At 60.8% G+C, this 15,233-nt stretch overlaps 9 protein-coding genes across 9 annotated transcripts; 4 read left to right on the forward strand and 5 right to left on the reverse strand.

Moving 5' to 3' along the window:
* Positions 1 to 1,033, reverse strand: OT_ostta01g03590 (unnamed product; the record flags this gene model as incomplete). The annotated part of the gene is made up of 1 exon (XM_003074366.2): positions 1 to 1,033. A coding segment is annotated over one exon (1,033 nt), but the record flags the coding sequence as incomplete, so codon positions are not given.
* A 365-nt stretch (positions 1,034 to 1,398) lies between these two features.
* Positions 1,399 to 3,287, forward strand: OT_ostta01g03600 (Glutamine amidotransferase; the record flags this gene model as incomplete). The annotated part of the gene is made up of 2 exons (XM_022985371.1): positions 1,399 to 1,683; positions 1,809 to 3,287. The coding sequence occupies 2 exons, from the start codon at positions 1,399 to 1,401 to the stop codon at positions 3,285 to 3,287; spliced, it is 1,764 nt and encodes a 587-aa protein (XP_022838256.1).
* A 172-nt stretch (positions 3,288 to 3,459) lies between these two features.
* Positions 3,460 to 6,006, forward strand: OT_ostta01g03610 (Immunoglobulin-like fold; the record flags this gene model as incomplete). Its single annotated transcript, XM_022985372.1, has 1 exon — positions 3,460 to 6,006. The coding sequence occupies one exon, from the start codon at positions 3,460 to 3,462 to the stop codon at positions 6,004 to 6,006; it is 2,547 nt and encodes an 848-aa protein (XP_022838257.1).
* A 90-nt stretch (positions 6,007 to 6,096) lies between these two features.
* On the reverse strand, positions 6,097 to 7,380 carry OT_ostta01g03620 (Class II glutamine amidotransferase domain; the record flags this gene model as incomplete). The annotated part of the gene is made up of 1 exon (XM_003074368.2): positions 6,097 to 7,380. The coding sequence occupies one exon, from the start codon at positions 7,378 to 7,380 to the stop codon at positions 6,097 to 6,099; it is 1,284 nt and encodes a 427-aa protein (XP_003074415.2).
* A 330-nt stretch (positions 7,381 to 7,710) lies between these two features.
* On the forward strand, positions 7,711 to 10,728 carry OT_ostta01g03630 (Nucleoporin FG repeat; the record flags this gene model as incomplete). The annotated part of the gene is made up of 1 exon (XM_022985373.1): positions 7,711 to 10,728. The coding sequence occupies one exon, from the start codon at positions 7,711 to 7,713 to the stop codon at positions 10,726 to 10,728; it is 3,018 nt and encodes a 1,005-aa protein (XP_022838258.1).
* Positions 10,729 to 10,855: 127 nt separating this feature from the next.
* OT_ostta01g03640 (Haem peroxidase, plant/fungal/bacterial) lies at positions 10,856 to 11,821 on the reverse strand (the record flags this gene model as incomplete). The annotated part of the gene is made up of 1 exon (XM_003074370.2): positions 10,856 to 11,821. The coding sequence occupies one exon, from the start codon at positions 11,819 to 11,821 to the stop codon at positions 10,856 to 10,858; it is 966 nt and encodes a 321-aa protein (XP_003074417.2).
* A 98-nt stretch (positions 11,822 to 11,919) lies between these two features.
* Positions 11,920 to 12,813, forward strand: OT_ostta01g03650 (Short-chain dehydrogenase/reductase SDR; the record flags this gene model as incomplete). Its single annotated transcript, XM_022985374.1, has 1 exon — positions 11,920 to 12,813. One exon carries the CDS (start codon positions 11,920 to 11,922, stop codon positions 12,811 to 12,813), a length of 894 nt encoding a protein of 297 aa, XP_022838259.1.
* Positions 12,814 to 12,847: 34 nt separating this feature from the next.
* On the reverse strand, positions 12,848 to 14,467 carry OT_ostta01g03660 (Metridin-like ShK toxin; the record flags this gene model as incomplete). The annotated part of the gene is made up of 1 exon (XM_003074372.2): positions 12,848 to 14,467. One exon carries the CDS (start codon positions 14,465 to 14,467, stop codon positions 12,848 to 12,850), a length of 1,620 nt encoding a protein of 539 aa, XP_003074419.2.
* A 352-nt stretch (positions 14,468 to 14,819) lies between these two features.
* OT_ostta01g03670 (unnamed product) lies at positions 14,820 to 15,206 on the reverse strand (the record flags this gene model as incomplete). The annotated part of the gene is made up of 1 exon (XM_003074373.1): positions 14,820 to 15,206. The coding sequence occupies one exon, from the start codon at positions 15,204 to 15,206 to the stop codon at positions 14,820 to 14,822; it is 387 nt and encodes a 128-aa protein (XP_003074420.1).
* Positions 15,207 to 15,233: the final 27 nt, after the last annotated feature.

The following is a 15,233-nucleotide window of genomic DNA, read 5'->3' on the forward strand; positions in this document are numbered from 1 at the left end:
ATTTATCGAGCGTTATCTTTGACGTCAATTCCTCAACCTCGGAGACGGTGGGTGTGGTCGGCGTTCCACCGCTCACGGTGCGTCTGATACTTCCAGCGCGTTGCGCGTACCTATTGTTACTACGAGGCTTGGGCGTGGGCTGCACACCATCTGTTCCCATCTTGAAAATCCCACCGGCTTCATTCGATGCATCAGGCGACCGTACCTTCCTCATCACCGACGGACTCTTCGACGGCGGCGCGTTGAACGTAAACTTCTTTGCCTCTGCTGGACTCACGACGGGTGATGTGGGAGATGCCCTCAAGGTGAACTCTTCGCTCTTCGTCGACGCCGGTGTCTCCGCCTCCGTCGACTCCGTCCGTATTTCCACGCGTAGAGGCGATGCGTTACTTCTAAAAGACGCACTCTTCCTAGTCCCCGAGCCACTCGCCCCGCTCGCGCCCATACTAAACTTTGAAGGCGGCGGCGTCACGCGCATCGATTCGCTCGCATCCGAGTCCTCGCCCGGAGAGTCCACCGCCATGGGTTCGGGCGAGGTCACGATCTCCGGCGCCGAAGCGCTCTCACCATTCATATCTTCCAATAACTCACGCTCGATCGAGCGCGCGACGCTCGGTCGCTCCCTCTCTCCATCCGTCGAGCTCGCGCTCGGCGTCCTCCGCGAACTCCGCTTCTCCGGCATCGCGTTCAACTCGAACGTCTTCACAGGACTCGTCTGCTCGCGATTCATGCGCTCCGCGAACGCCCCCCACATCACCCGCCGCGCCTCAACGCCCTCACTCGCCGTCCCCTTCCCATCGCTCGAGCTCTCCGCGCGCGCGCCCCGCGCCGTCGCTCGCTGTCGAAAACTTCGTCTCCCCCCCCCCCCGCGCCCGCCCGCGCTCGTGCGACTCGCGCCCAACGAGAACGCCCCGAACGCGCGCTCGAGCGGGGCCTCCGTGGACGCGGACCCATCGACGCGCGCCGTCGTCGCCTCGGCTTTGTCCGCGCGCGCATCGCGTTCCCCTCCAGCGCGCCCGTCGACCGCATCCATGGTCGAGCGCGCCCGCGTCGACGCGCGCGCGCGCGCCTCGCCAGCGACTCGCCCGCGCCGCGCGGTCGCGACGGCGACGCGGGCGACCGCGGGATCACCCGCGCGGGAATCTCGCGCGTCGCGTGCGTCGTCCGCGCGATGATGTCGTGATGATGTCTCGTGTGTGCGCACGCGTCGAGTCATCACTCGTGCGTGACCCCCATCGAGTGTCGACGAGTCACCACTCGTGCGTGACCCCCATCGAGTGTCGACGAGTCACCACTCGTGCGTGACCCTCATCGAGTGTCGACGAGTCGCGACTGGAACGTGACCCCCATCGGGTGGTCGCCCGCGCGGCGGCCGCGCCGCACTCGAACGCGACCGCGATGAAGTACGTCGTCGTCAGCGGTGGCGTCGTCTCCGGCCTGGGAAAGGGCGTCACCGCGTCCAGCGTCGGGGTGTTGCTCCGGGCGAGCGGTCTGCGGGTGACGAGCGTGAAGATCGACCCGTACATTAACATCGACGCCGGCACGATGTCCCCGTTCGAACACGGCGAGACGTACGTGTTGGACGACGGCGGAGAGAGCGATCTGGATCTCGGGAACTACGAGCGGTTCGTCGACGTGTCGTTGACGAGGGATCACAACATCACCACGGGGAAGGTGTATCAGGTGCGAGCGCGGGGGGTTGGAGAGATGGCGATTTCAAAAAAAACAGACGCGAACGCGCGCGAGACGCGACGGACTCGGTTGATGCTGCACGGATCACTGACGATGCGGTGGTGCGATGATGACAGAGCGTGATCTCGAAGGAACGCGAGGGGAAGTATCTGGGGAAGACGGTGCAGGTGGTGCCGCACATCACGGATGAGATTCAGGATTGGATTGAGCGCGTGGCGCACGTGCCGGTGGACGGGACCGACGGCGTCCCGGACGTGTGCGTGATCGAGCTCGGTGGTACGGTGGGTGATATCGAGTCGATGCCTTTCATAGAGGCTTTGCGGCAATTTCAGTTCCGCGTCGGAAGTGATAACTTTTGCTTGATTCACGTCTCGCTCGTGCCCGTGGTTGGCGCCGTGGGAGAGCAAAAGACCAAGCCGACGCAACACTCGGTGCAAGCGCTTCGCTCCGCCGGTCTCTCCCCGCACTTGCTCGCGTGTCGATCCAAGCTTCCGCTGGAGCAGAGCGTCATGGATAAGCTCGCGCTCTTCTGCCACGTGAACCCAAAGTGTATCATAAACTTGTGCGACGTGAGCAACATCTGGCACGTGCCGCTCGTGATGCACGAGCAACACGCGCTCGAGAGCATCATGAACCAGCTCAAGATTCCGTTCAAGGAACCCGATCTCGAGCAATGGGCGTACCGCGCGAACAAGTGGGACGTCATCGACACGCCGGTGACCATCGCCCTCGTGGGTAAGTACACTGGTTTAGGTGACTCGTACTTGTCCGTCACCAAAGCTTTGCTGCACAGCACCATCGCATGCGATCGCAAGCTCAACTTGCTGTGGATCGAAGCGAGCGATTTGGAGGATGAAACGAAAAGCGAAGACGTCGCTAAGTACGACGCGGCGTGGGCCAGCGTGAAGGCGGCGGAAGGTATCTTAGTTCCGGGCGGTTTTGGCGGGCGAGGCGTCGAGGGCAAGATGCTTGCGGCGCGGTACGCACGGGAAAACAAGGTACCGTACTTGGGCATTTGCCTCGGCATGCAGAGTATGGTGATCGAGTTTGCGCGTAACGTCCTCGGCTTGTCCGACGCGCACTCGACGGAGATGGAACCTGAGACGAAGAATCCGGCGGTTATCTTCATGCCTGAAGGTAGCAAAACACACATGGGCGGCACAATGCGTCTGGGCTCGCGAAGAACCATCTTCCAAACCCAAGATTGCATTGCCGCGCGTCTGTACGGGGGTGTGCCGTACGTCGACGAGCGCCATCGTCATAGATACGAGGTGAATCCGGACATGGTCCCGCAGCTCGAGGCGGCTGGCTTGAAGTTTGTCGGCAAGGACGACTCCGAGACGCGAATGGAAGTGTGCGAAGTCGACGGTCACCCTTTCATGGTCGGTTGTCAGTACCACCCGGAGTTCAAATCTCGTCCCGGTAGGCCATCGCCACCGTTCATGGGACTCATCCTCGCCGCGAGCGGTCAGCTCAGCGAGTACACGTCCGAGGAGGCCATAGCCGTGCGCAAGAGCGTCGCCTACAACACGCACGACGCGGTGATGACGTCCCCACTCAAGGTACTCCGTCAAAACGTCTCCCCGTCCAAGTAGACAATCGTTGAAACAAAGTACTCCACGCATAGATGACCTTGAATCCGCGCGCTCTGAGACTCCGTTCGAGTCACCGCGCGCGCGTCCTCCCATCTTCACCCTCCTCGCGCGTCATACCTCGCTGTGTCGCCACTCGTACCTCGTGCGCGCGCGCACTTCGCACACTCGCGGCATGCGCGCTCGCGTCGACGCGCGCGCATCGACGCATCGCCGACGAGCGCGCGACACGTCCTCGACCGTTGCGCGTCGCGTCCCGCGGCTCTGCGCATTCGTCATCGCGTTGTCGACGCTCCGATGCGTCGCGGGCTATCGGCTCCCGCGTTACGTCGCCCCGCCGTACCTGACGTCGATAACGCCGAACCTTGGACACGTCGTGGGCGGGACGGAGGTGACGATCCGAGGCGGGGGGTTCGCGAACGAAGCGGGCCTGAGCGCGCGCTTCGCGTATTACGACTCGTCGACGATGACCTCGGAGATCGACGTGGTGAAGGCGACGTACGTAGATTTCGGGACGATTAAGGTGGTGACGCCGCCGAGGGGAGTGCTCGGTTCGACGCACGTGACGGTGTCGAACAACGGAGTGGGATGGTCGACGACGCCGCTGAACGAAGCGCACGAGGGGACGTACTTGAAGTTTGAGTACTCGAACACGAATCCCACTGGGACGTGGGTGATTCAGAACGCGACAGGGCACTCGCGTGGTGGTGCGGTGGTAAAGATTCGTAATTCCGATGGGAATTTCTTGCCGGGTCCGCATTTACGATGTCGATTTGGAGATCCTGTGGACGCGTCGGCGACGGCAACGTTCACAATCGGGACGATGACGAAGACGGCGAAGCACCCATGGTTCGGACGTGGAAGTGGTGAAGTGGGCTACACGGTGAAGAGCGCCCGATTGAACGATGGTGCCGTGACGGAGGGTCCGTCGTTCATTCTGAAGAGGGACACCACGTACACATTCACGTTGGATTCGTCGGTAGCGAACTTTCCGTTTTACATCTCCACTGTCGAGCCATCGAACTGGGAGAAAAGTTACGAGAATAAACTCACCGACCCGACAGATAACGGTTCGGTGTACTTCACGCCGACATCCTCCATGCCAGATTATGTGTATTATCACAGCACGACAGCGTCTTTCATGGGTGGGATGATTGTTCTTATCGACGCGTCGTCGTCAGATTTCGAAACTGGCGCTTCGAAAGCAAACACGGTTAAGGCGGAGTGGCTGTATTATAACGAAATACAATGTGTTACACCACCGTGGGTGAGTAGTCAGGACGACTCGAACGATCACGGCGGAAAGCAGGTGACGGTGTACGTCTCCAACGACGGCGTGACATACCACGGGGGAAGTGGTGGCGCGGACGGAGCCCCGCCGGCTGATAGCGGCTCGGGAACGACGTTCACGTACTTTGACAACACCACGTTTTGCGACGTTCCAATTTATTACGATGGTTCGGCCAACGCCGCGTCGTACAAAGCAGGAATCGCACTGACACTTACGTCGTCGAAGCACTCAGTGAGCCCAATCTATGCGGACGATGGTACGATAGATAGTACCATGAAGACAAATTACGCCAACGCGGTCACTACGCACACAACAGAGGCAGGATTGACGACAGGCTCGGGAAATAGGAACGATTTGGTCGTAGAGGGTACTTACACGGGCGGTGGTGTCGCGTGGTATGAAGTCGTCATCGACGGCGCCACGTCTGGAAGCGAAACTTTTAGATGGAGATTACACAGCGCAATCGGATCGAACGTCGCCTGGATAGAAACTGGTCGCGCGATTCCAGTCGCTTTGTCGGGATCGCCGGGTGGTCTACTAAGTCAAGGCATAAGGATCCGCTTCACATCATCCGGGACGCATCACGTCGACGGCGATCGATGGCTCATCCGAGTGTACGGAGGCAAACCAAATGTGGTCTCCGCAACGACGACGCACGAAGAGACCACGTATGCCGCACGGGGACCCTTCTACGGTAACACGGAAATAACTATACATGGACAAGGCTTCTTTCCATCGGACAGAATGAAGTGTAAGTTGCACGACTCTGTCACGGGCACAGGAGACATGATTCTTGACGCTCAGTTCGATAGTGTGCAGCGCGTGCGGTGTATTACCAAAGCTCACGATCCGCGTTCTGGCGGTGAAGTAGCTGGAACGTTTCGTCCGTGCTTCGAAAAGACAATTACAGTCAGCGTGGACAATGGAGAGACGTATAGCGATGATTCGTCCGCGAAGTTCCTGTTCTGTGACATCTACGTTTCTAAGTCGGGCTCTGACACTTACGGCGACGGCACACCAAACAAACCGTATCTGACGCTGCAGCGTTCCTTCGAGGCCGCACTCGGCGAAGCAAGATCCTACGCATTGTCTTACGAGTTGGGCGATCTCAAAACGGGCATCAGAGGTAGTTCAGAGTTTCGCACGATGAAGTTCGGTAGCGCCTCGAAAATTCCCGTCAACAAAGGCTTCGGGTATTACGTTAATCGCGATCGGGTTCAAATCAGTAGTGGTTCTTACACCGGGGCGGGTAATATTGGATTACACCCACTCGGCAAAATGCTCGAGGTCGTATCGAAAGACGGTACTGTGGTGATCGATTGTGAGAAGGAAGCGACGGGAATGATAGTCAACCACGACCGACACGGATCTGAGGAGGTGACGAACTCTGGCAGCGTGTCCTTCATCGGGGTGACTCACGTCAACTGCTAGCTGAAATTATGAAATGGAGCTCTAGATTACAACTCTTGCGGTAGTACGTATTAGGTGTATTAAGGTGTGACATTCAAAAAGATTGGGTGCTCATTCATCACTGTTTGCCTGTCGGGTTTCGCCCGAAGCCACGAGAACGGTGAGATCGGTCCAAGAAGCGCGGCGGTCTGGTTTGTCCAAACCGCTCTTCTTCGGCGACGACACACCCGCGTGCATCAAATCACTGATGCTCCCCTTTCTAGCGTACTCTTTGTTGAGATCGCCGAATGAGGCAACCTTGACCATGTCGCTCAACAAACCAGTACGACTAGGTACGCGATCGAGTTGGAAACCGTCCAGATTTCCAGAGTCCGCCATGCCGACGGCGGCGAGTGCGTTGACACCGTCCATGCGAACCATACCGGACATGTTGTAACCGCTCGCGATGCGTTTGATCGCCGCGCTAGCAGTCTTGAGAGCCACGACCTCTGCTGTCCTGTGATCCTCCTCTGTCCCCGGTTCGATGTCCTCTTCCTCGTTCGCCCTCTCGTGTGACTCGTACTCGTGCCCACCATCCAAATCTTCAAGCGCGCGCTTTCTGTCGTCGCACAGCACGTCTTCGTGTTCATAGTGATCGCTAGATATGCGTCGAACGTCGAGAGGTCGGCGAGACTTCACGTTGAGGCCGCGGAGCGCGCGCGTGGCCGCTGCAGCCGCCGCGGCGAGCTCCGAGCTCTTTTCGGCTAGCGTCTTTGCGAAGCGGCTGGGGACCATATTTCGATGCCCGTAAACGTAGCATCCCGGCGGAATCTCCGAGAGATCTCGACGACTCGGCAGCATCTCATTCGCCCCCGAAAAATTCGCCACAACGACGGTGCCGTCGTCGTCTCGAGCGTACTTTAAATCGTACTCTCCGCTCGCGTCTCTCGCCGCGAACACCCGCACGCTCTTCGAATCGAACACCACGAACGCAAACTTCCCCCTGAGCTTGGGAAGAGCCTTCGTCCCGAACGTCTTATACAGGTGACACACGAGCTCGGCCTCAAAGCACCGCCCGCCCACGAGCTGTCGCGCCGCCTCGAGCGCGCTCGGCGCCCTCTCCCCCCTCCGCCCTTCGTCCGAGAACAACCTCCACGCCAAATAATCCACATTCGTGAGGTGTCCGACGAACGAGACGATCAATTCATTATCCGTGAACGCCTGAATTCCCGGCCCGACGCCGATCGCGACGCCACCGCCGTCCAGCGTGCTCCTCGACGTTTTAAACTCGAGCGCGTCGAGCGCCTCCTCCAACCCATCCACCGGCCCCGAGCGCGTCGCGCGTCCGCTCTCGACGTCCACGCGGAGCGTCTTCGGCGGGACGACGCACAGAAACTTCCCCACGCGCCCGGGCATCGCTGGACGATCGCGCGCGTCGTCGCGGGCGTCGACGTGCGGCGCTGACGTGGCGGTCGCGTCGACGGCGTCGCGTCTCGGTCGGGTACGATGTGCATCACCATCACAAAATTACAGTTGTATAGAATTTTAGCAATCTCCCTTTCAGCCTCGAGCACCACGAGGTGATTTGAATCACCTTCACCACCGATGGAAGGGACGCAAATCTCCATCACCTCGGAGGTTGGGTGAACCGATGCGCGCGTGTAGGGTTTAGGGTTCGCCACGCCGTGCGGCGACGATCGATCGCCCGGCGCGCGCGCGCAGACCCCGCCTCGCCCGGCGCGCGCGATGGCGTTCGGTGGGTTCGGGGGGTTCGGTGGACAACAGACCCCGTCCCCGTTCGGTGGCGGCGCGCCGACGTCGGCGTTCGGGGGACAACAGGCCTCGCACGCGGGCGCGAGCGGTGGATTCGGGACGGCGGGCGGTGGATTCGGCGCCGGTGGGTCCAGCGCGTTCGGTGGGTCGCAGTCGACGCAGAGCGCGAGTCCGGTGGCGAATGCGTGTAAGTTTTGGAACAAAGGGAGCTGTAAGTTTGGCGCGCGGTGTAACAACAAGCACGTGTGCTCCAAGTGCGGATCGACGGCGCATCGGGCGGTGAGCTGTTCGATGACCCCTGGGGCGACGGGGTATCGCGCGACGCGAGTCGTGGATAAGGAATTGTTGACGCCGGGGACGACGTACGCGATGGTGCACTCGATCAGCGCGATGCCGGAGAATTTGGCGAAGAGCGCGGAGGAGATTCGAGCCGAGGCGTACGCGAACGCCGATCAGCCAGCGACGAGCGGGTTCGGCGGGTCGCCCGCACCGGGGGCGTTCGGGGCGCCAGCGTCGACTGGAGCGTTTGGTGCGCCGGCGTCGAGTGGATTCGGGGCGCCGAGTTCGACTGGGTTCGGGGCGAGCCCGAGCGCAGCGTCGCCGTTTGGCGCGCCGGCGACCGGGGGTGCCTTCGGAGCGACGCCGAACGCTTTCGGCGGTGCATCCACGCCGAGCGCTTTCGGTGGGGCGTCTACGACCGGTGGATTCGGTGCGTCAGCGGGCGGTGGTTTCGGGGCGTCAGCGGCGTCGGCGAGTCCGTTCGGGGGGGCGTCGGCGACGCCGAGCGCGTTCGGCGCGCCAGCTTCAACCGCCACAGGTGGAGGGTTGTTCGGTGCCGGATCTTCGACGCCCGGTGGGTTCGGTGCAGGCGCCTCGACGCCGAGCGTGTTCGGTGCCCCCGCAACGCCGAGCGCTTTCGGCGCTGCACCGGCTTCGAGCGCGTTTGGCGCTCCGGCTGCGGCAGCAAGTCCGTTCGGCGCCCCGGCGGCATCGACGCCGAGCGCTTTCGGCGCCGCGCCGAACGCGTTTGGTGCTGCGCCGACACCGAGCGCATTTGGTGCCGCACCAACGTCGACGCTTGGCGCTTTTGGAGCCACTCCCGCTCCGAGTCCGTTCGGCGCAGCGCAGACGCCAGGCGCCTTTGGGGCTACTCCGGCTGCGAGTCCGTTCGGTGCGCCCGCGTCCTCTGCCAGTGGTGGCTTGTTCGGTTCGTCGGCGCCTGCTTCGGGAGGTGGCCTGTTCGGTTCGTCGGCGCCAGCGACGTCCGGATTCGGAGCTTCGACGCCCGCTTTAGGCGGTTTTGGCGCGCCCAAGCCCGCCGGCGGTTTGTTCGGAGCGCCAGCTACTCCGGCAACAGGCGGAGGTTTGTTCGGGGCTCCCGCGACGACACCTAGCTTGGGGGGGACCACTCCTGGATTTGGCGCCGCTCCCGCTGCGGGCGGTGGTCTGTTTGGATCCACTGCAACGCCGTCCACGGGCGCGGGTGGTTTATTCGGCGCCTCGTCGCCGTCCACGGGTGCGGGCGGATTGTTTGGAGCAGCTCCAGGCGCAGCCACGCCCGCGTTCGGCGGTTTTGGCGCGGCTAATGCCACGCCCGCGTTTGGTCAATCTTCTGCGGCCTCTGGCGGTCTCTTCGGTGCTTCCACCGCGGCTTCTGCTCCGTCTGGTGGACTCTTCGGCGCCGCTCAGACGACGGCGACGGGCGGCGGCTTGTTTGGCGCCTCCGCACCCACATCTGGTGGTGGTTTGTTCGGTGCACCGAAGCCAGCGACCGGAGGGTTGTTCGGATCTGCACCTTCGACCGGCGCTGCGCCTGCTGGAGGACTTTTTGGCGCTTCCGCGCCCGCGGCGGGCGGTAGTCTATTTGGTGCGACCGCTCCGTCGACAGGTGGCGGACTTTTTGGCGCCTCCGCTCCCGCGGCGGGTGGTGGCCTGTTCGGCGCTTCTGCACCCGCAGCTGGGGGTAGTATTTTTGGCGGCGGTTTAGGTGCCACGCAACCGAACGCAGGCGCTCTCGTTTCTCTCGGCGGTCAGCCAGCTGTGGCGACGACGCCGTACGGCTCTCCCCTTCAACCGCCGTCGCTTCAGTTGGCGACCACCGAGCAGCTGCCGGCAAAGAGATCGCTTCTCGGCACGATGCAGAGTCCGTCAGCCGGTGCTGCCGCCACCGCGTTTCCCGTTCGATCTCTCACGCCGCGATCTCCGTGGCTCACGAGCCGAGGAGGCTTGAGCAGGGATCCGAAGCCTCGTGGCAGCGTCTCGGCTTTGACTCCAACGAGTGCCGTGAAAGCTGTCAGCACGCCCACTTCAGCGGTGAGACCCGGAAGCTCAGTTTCCGTTGCGACTCCATCGAGCGGTGGATGGCTTTTCAAGCCTCGTGAGAATCCTCGAGCTCTCTTCATTCGACCGGAAGGCGCCTCGCCCTTGCCCGCTCCATCTGTTGCCTTGGCGGTTTCTCCGCAGCGCGAAGCTCACAGCCCCGAGAACAGACAAGTGCACTTCGCGGATGACAAGGAGAACACGCCGAAGAAAAGTGGCGCGAATGCCATCGATGCGATCATGCCGAAGCTCACCGGAAAGGGGTACAGCATGAATCCGACTGTTGAGCAAATGGAGAGGATGTTTGAGCGAAACGGCGACGCCGCGCTTGCCGCAATCGATAACTTTTCTGTGTCGAATGAAGCCTACGGTCGCGTCAAATGGCTCGAGCCCGTGGATGTGCGCGGGCTAGATCTCGACAAAATCGTCTCTTTCGAACAAGCATGCCTGTGTCTGTATCCCGAAGATCAGGACATCGAGCCTCCCGAGGAGGGTCAAGGCTTGAAGAAGCGAGCTGAGGTCACTCTCTACGGCATCTTGCCGAAGAAGTCGGGTGCGGACGCGAAGGAAAAGTACCGTGAAAAGATTGCCAAGCAGACTGAAAAGGCTGGCGCAGAACTCGTGGAGTACAACGCGGACACTGGGATCTGGAAATTCATCCTTCAGCTGTGAGTTGGGAAATAGTGAATTCGCAAAAAACGACTGGCGAAGCAGCGCGTTGAGCGCACAACGCCGACAGGTGAGCGATTTAGAAGTCTTGTAATTAAAGCAAAGAAATCAAAAGAATCCGAACATTCGATTACAAGACGATACCCGAGGCACCGACGACGAAACGACTACCGAGCTCGGATAACTTGGCGAAGGCAGCTGAGAAATCGTAAAAAAAAGCGTTTTGATCGTGCGCATAGCGCTTGAAGTGCGGAGCGAATCCCGGGTCGGTTACCAACGCATCATCCGTGCTCAGCCAAATCAAATCCTTTTCATCGGTGAGCTTTTCGCGATGAAAGTAGCTGTTATCGAACGCGAGCCACCTTCTCGTCCACGAGGCGCCGCCGGGCATTCCGATACTTCCCTCCTTGCCGTCTGCGCGCGCGTTCATGTACGGGCAGCCCGTGAACTTCGTCCCGTTCTTCGCCCCGTACCCGTGATTCGTCGTCCCAGAACGTTCCTTAAACGCCCTCCCGATCGTGTGCGCACCGCTCAGCGCCACAATTTCCCTATCGTTGAATCCCATGCGACCGAACACGTTTCGCAAGTGCGTCGCCGCGTCGCTCGCCCCGTCCCCGAACGGCGCCTCCGCGTCTGGCAGATTCCCTTCCATCGCCCCAACCTCCGCGTCTGCCCGACCGTACCGCATCGGTATCCTCGGCCCACCCGCGTGCTCGATCGCGGTCGCGCCCGCGAGTTGTATCGCGTCCGCCCAGCTCACGCGCGCGTACTTCTCCTTGAGCGGTCGCAAGTACCCGATCGCCTTCACCAGACCCGCATTCGCGCCGTGCGCGAGCTCGGATTCGTGACGAATCGACCCGTTCGCCCCTTGCGCGCGCGGCCACGGCATGTGCGCCTTCGACGCGTCGTACGTGCCGGCGTCGTGCCAAGCCAAGCGAACCATGATCGGGTTGGCGTTCGATTCATCGAGAAACCGTTCGATGTCCATCTTCATCGCTCGCAGATCGCTCGCGTACGCCGCGGCATCGACCGCGTTGACGCTCGCGGCGGCGTGCAGGTGGTTCGCCACCGCGTCGACGCGGCGTGCGGCGGACATGACGCGTGGGCGTGAGTGACGTGGCGACGCACGGTGTCCTGTTTCTCATGACGCCAACGCGCGACGCTCGGTTCCCACGCACGCGTTCGTCGAGCGCGATGGCGTCCGTGTCGTCTGGGTTCTCCCTCATAACCGGCGCCACGGACGGGATCGGACGACACACCGCGCGCAGGCTCGTCGAGTGCGGGAAATCGGTCGTCGCCCACGGACGAGACGATGCGAAGGTCGACGACGTCGTGCGCGAGCTCGAAGCGCTGGCGGCGCAAAAGGGGTCGGGGGCGATGGTACGAGGGGTGGTCAGCGATTTGGCCACGGTCAGTGGCGCTCGCGCGCTCGCGGGTCTCGTGCGCGAGACGGTGGAGAGCGGCGGCGGATTGGAGGCGTTGTACAACAACGCGGGCGTTTTCATGAAGGGTGCGTACGTCGAGACGGTGGACGGGCGAGAGATGACGTTCGCGGTGAACGTCGTCGCGCCGTACGTTCTCACTGGGTTGTTGATGGGTGACCTCGTGAAACGAGCGAGGGAGAGCGGAAGAAAATCTAGCGTTCTGAACGTGGCATCGATTTCGGCGTCGCCTAGGATCGACTTCGAGAACATCAACGCGGAAAAGATGTTCTCGGCGCATGGAAGTTATTCGCTCAGCAAGGCGTGCATGAAGGCGTTTTCCTACGAGCTCTTTGACAGGCTTGCGGCTGGGAAGCTGTGCAATGGCGACGCGACGGTGGATAATCTGAACGTCTTCAGCTGCGATCCAGGCACCGTTAACACAAAAATGCTCCTGGCCGGATGGGGCCGATGCGGTATCGAGATATTCGAGGCCAACGATCAGTTTGATATCATGGTTTCGGACATAGAGAAAAATTCGGTGGATTTCAACGGCTGTTACTTCGTCGGGGCAGCCCCGATGAAACGCTCGAGCGCGCCGGGCGACGCCGACCAGGCCAGATTGTGGGCATTGCTCGAACGCGAAACAAAATTGGTGTACGTCTAGTTAGCATTACCGCCGGTGTTGAAATCATTTCATATTAACGGTGCACAACTCGTACGTAATTTCTACTTCTACGCTTAGCGCGTCGTCTCTGTGCTAGACGTACTCTAATGATGATCAACACGGCAGCGATGGCGAACACGCTGCGCCAAGAGCTGTACCACTCGAACCTCTCGTCGTTGCCTAAGCTATCGTTTACTAGAATCTCATCAGCAACGTCTGGTAAGTCGTGTGTCGCTATCGTTGCCGTCGCCACTCGCCCCGTCTCACCCCTCTCTTCCTCGTGTTCGATTGTTCCTTCCACTGGTTCTTCCTCCACTGGTTCTTCCTCCATTTTCTCATTTACCACGCGCTCTTCGTTCTTGACAGTCGCCGCCGTGATCTGACGTTTGCTCTCTACGACTTCGCCGCGCGATTCATCACGTTCGTTCGTAGGGCAACACTTTGATGCGCATCGAGCGCTCTCGCACACGTCGCAGGATAGCGCGCAATACTCCTCCATGTAGCCCGGATTCTTCATGCACTCCCCACTCTTCGCCCACCCACAGCAAGCTTCGTTCTTGTCCTCACACTTCTCGACACGTTGTCCGCGAAAGGTGTCATCTACATCGTCTTCGTCGTCGCCTTTTTGATGGCACTCGACAACCTTCGTCTTCTCGCGAGTCAAACACTTGTACACGATTTTGGGCTCGTCCTTTGGATCTTTTTCGCCGCACACCTCGATCGCGTAATTCCTCGTGGCATTGTAAAGTCCCCACGCACACGTTAATGCTGTCAGATCGCGACGGCGCTTCATACCTCGACTCTTCAACGCGCTCTCAGGAGGCGGTCGCTGAAAAAGCTTCATTGGACACTCAACCGCCTTACTGTGGAACCAATACTTGGCGAACGCCCAGTCCATCACGTGAAACGTCAAACCGTAGTGAAGAACCACAGGGAAACGATCGTCCATGGGCGGATAGTATCCCGGATAGAGCATGAAATCGTCGTGGACTTGAAATTCCACACCCAGCTCCGCCGCAGCGAAGACGTAACCGTACATTTCTGAAATCCACGGCGGTCCGAGTTTCCCGTTATCATTATATATATCACCTGTATTCGCCCAAGAGTCTGGATCCTGCCGCACTTGCTCGGTCCAGTACAGCCACCGCGGTGCGAGCTTGGTCATGTCCTCTCTATGCATAACTGTGAACCCGCCGACTTGCTGCGTCTTCTCCACGTTCCTCACCCTCGCCTTCACCCCCATGTGATTCTCGGGGAGCGTACCCTTGAGATACGAATATCTTGCCGATACCGGCGATCCGCGTTTGACTCCCAAGAGTTCCACCGTCATCGGCGCTCGGAAAATCATATCTGCATCGAGCACGATGAGGAAGTCAGCCGTGACGTTCGCGTGCGTCGTCCAGTGATACAGACTGTACGGCTTATTGTATGCCGAGTACGCGTCCTTCGTCTCCGGGTGCACGCGATAATTCGGGTGCACGTGCGTGTCCGGGACCACCGATACGCTCTTCGCCAGCGACTTTTTATCCGACTCGTCGCACGCCAACAAGCGTGTAAACTTCCCCCGCTGCCCGACCTGTCTCCACGAGTCGTACAACCCGAGAGATTGCCAATCGAAGTAATCGTTGCACTCGGTGGAGAACACGGTGTGCATACTATCGGAATCGACGACGTTCGCGTTCGCGCGCGCGACGAGCGCGCAGAGAAGGACGAACGGCGTCCACGCGCGCGTCCCGGACGATCGTCTCATCCCTCTCACGACGCGCTCGATTCCGCTCGATTCACGACGCGTTCGCGCGTTCGCCCATCGCGTCCACGCGCGCCGACCCGCGCGAGCGACGCACGTCGATCTGTGGCGCCACCGGTGCCGGAAAATGAAGGTTTCTCTTTTTACAGGTACAACAGCGCGCCCGAGGCTCCGGGACGCGGACGCGTTCGACGCCGATCGTTCGGCGCTTCGTCGTCAACATCGACGCGACGTTTCGATCGCGTCGTCACGCGTTCGTTCACATCGGTCCGATTCGAAAGAACGCGCGCGCCTTCTCCTCGGCGTCGCTCGCGCCGCTCGACGAACGTCTCCGGTCGCCCTCGTCCACGCTGTTCCTCGGCGCGCTCCCCGCGTCTTCGCTCCGTCGGCGACTCTCCACCGCCGCTTGCGCGAAGATGTTCCCGGCGCAATCACCGTAGGGATCTTCTCCCAGAAACGTCACGTCGTCGTCCGTCCACGACATCATCCACCGGTCGGCGAACGTTCTCGGTTCCACCGTTGCTGACGCGGATGTCGATTTCCCGTCGTTCGTCTTTCCGCCGTCTCGTCCGCGCGCGCGCGCGTTCGGCGCGCTCGACGGCGCGTTCGAGGCGCCGTAAATTTTATTCGCCCACTCGCGGAACATCGCGCGCGGCGAGCGGTCGCGTCGCGC

Source organism: Ostreococcus tauri, assembly GCF_000214015.3.
Source record: "Ostreococcus tauri WGS project CAID00000000 data, contig chromosome 01, whole genome shotgun sequence".
NCBI classification, from domain to species: Eukaryota; Viridiplantae; Chlorophyta; class Mamiellophyceae; order Mamiellales; family Bathycoccaceae; genus Ostreococcus; species Ostreococcus tauri.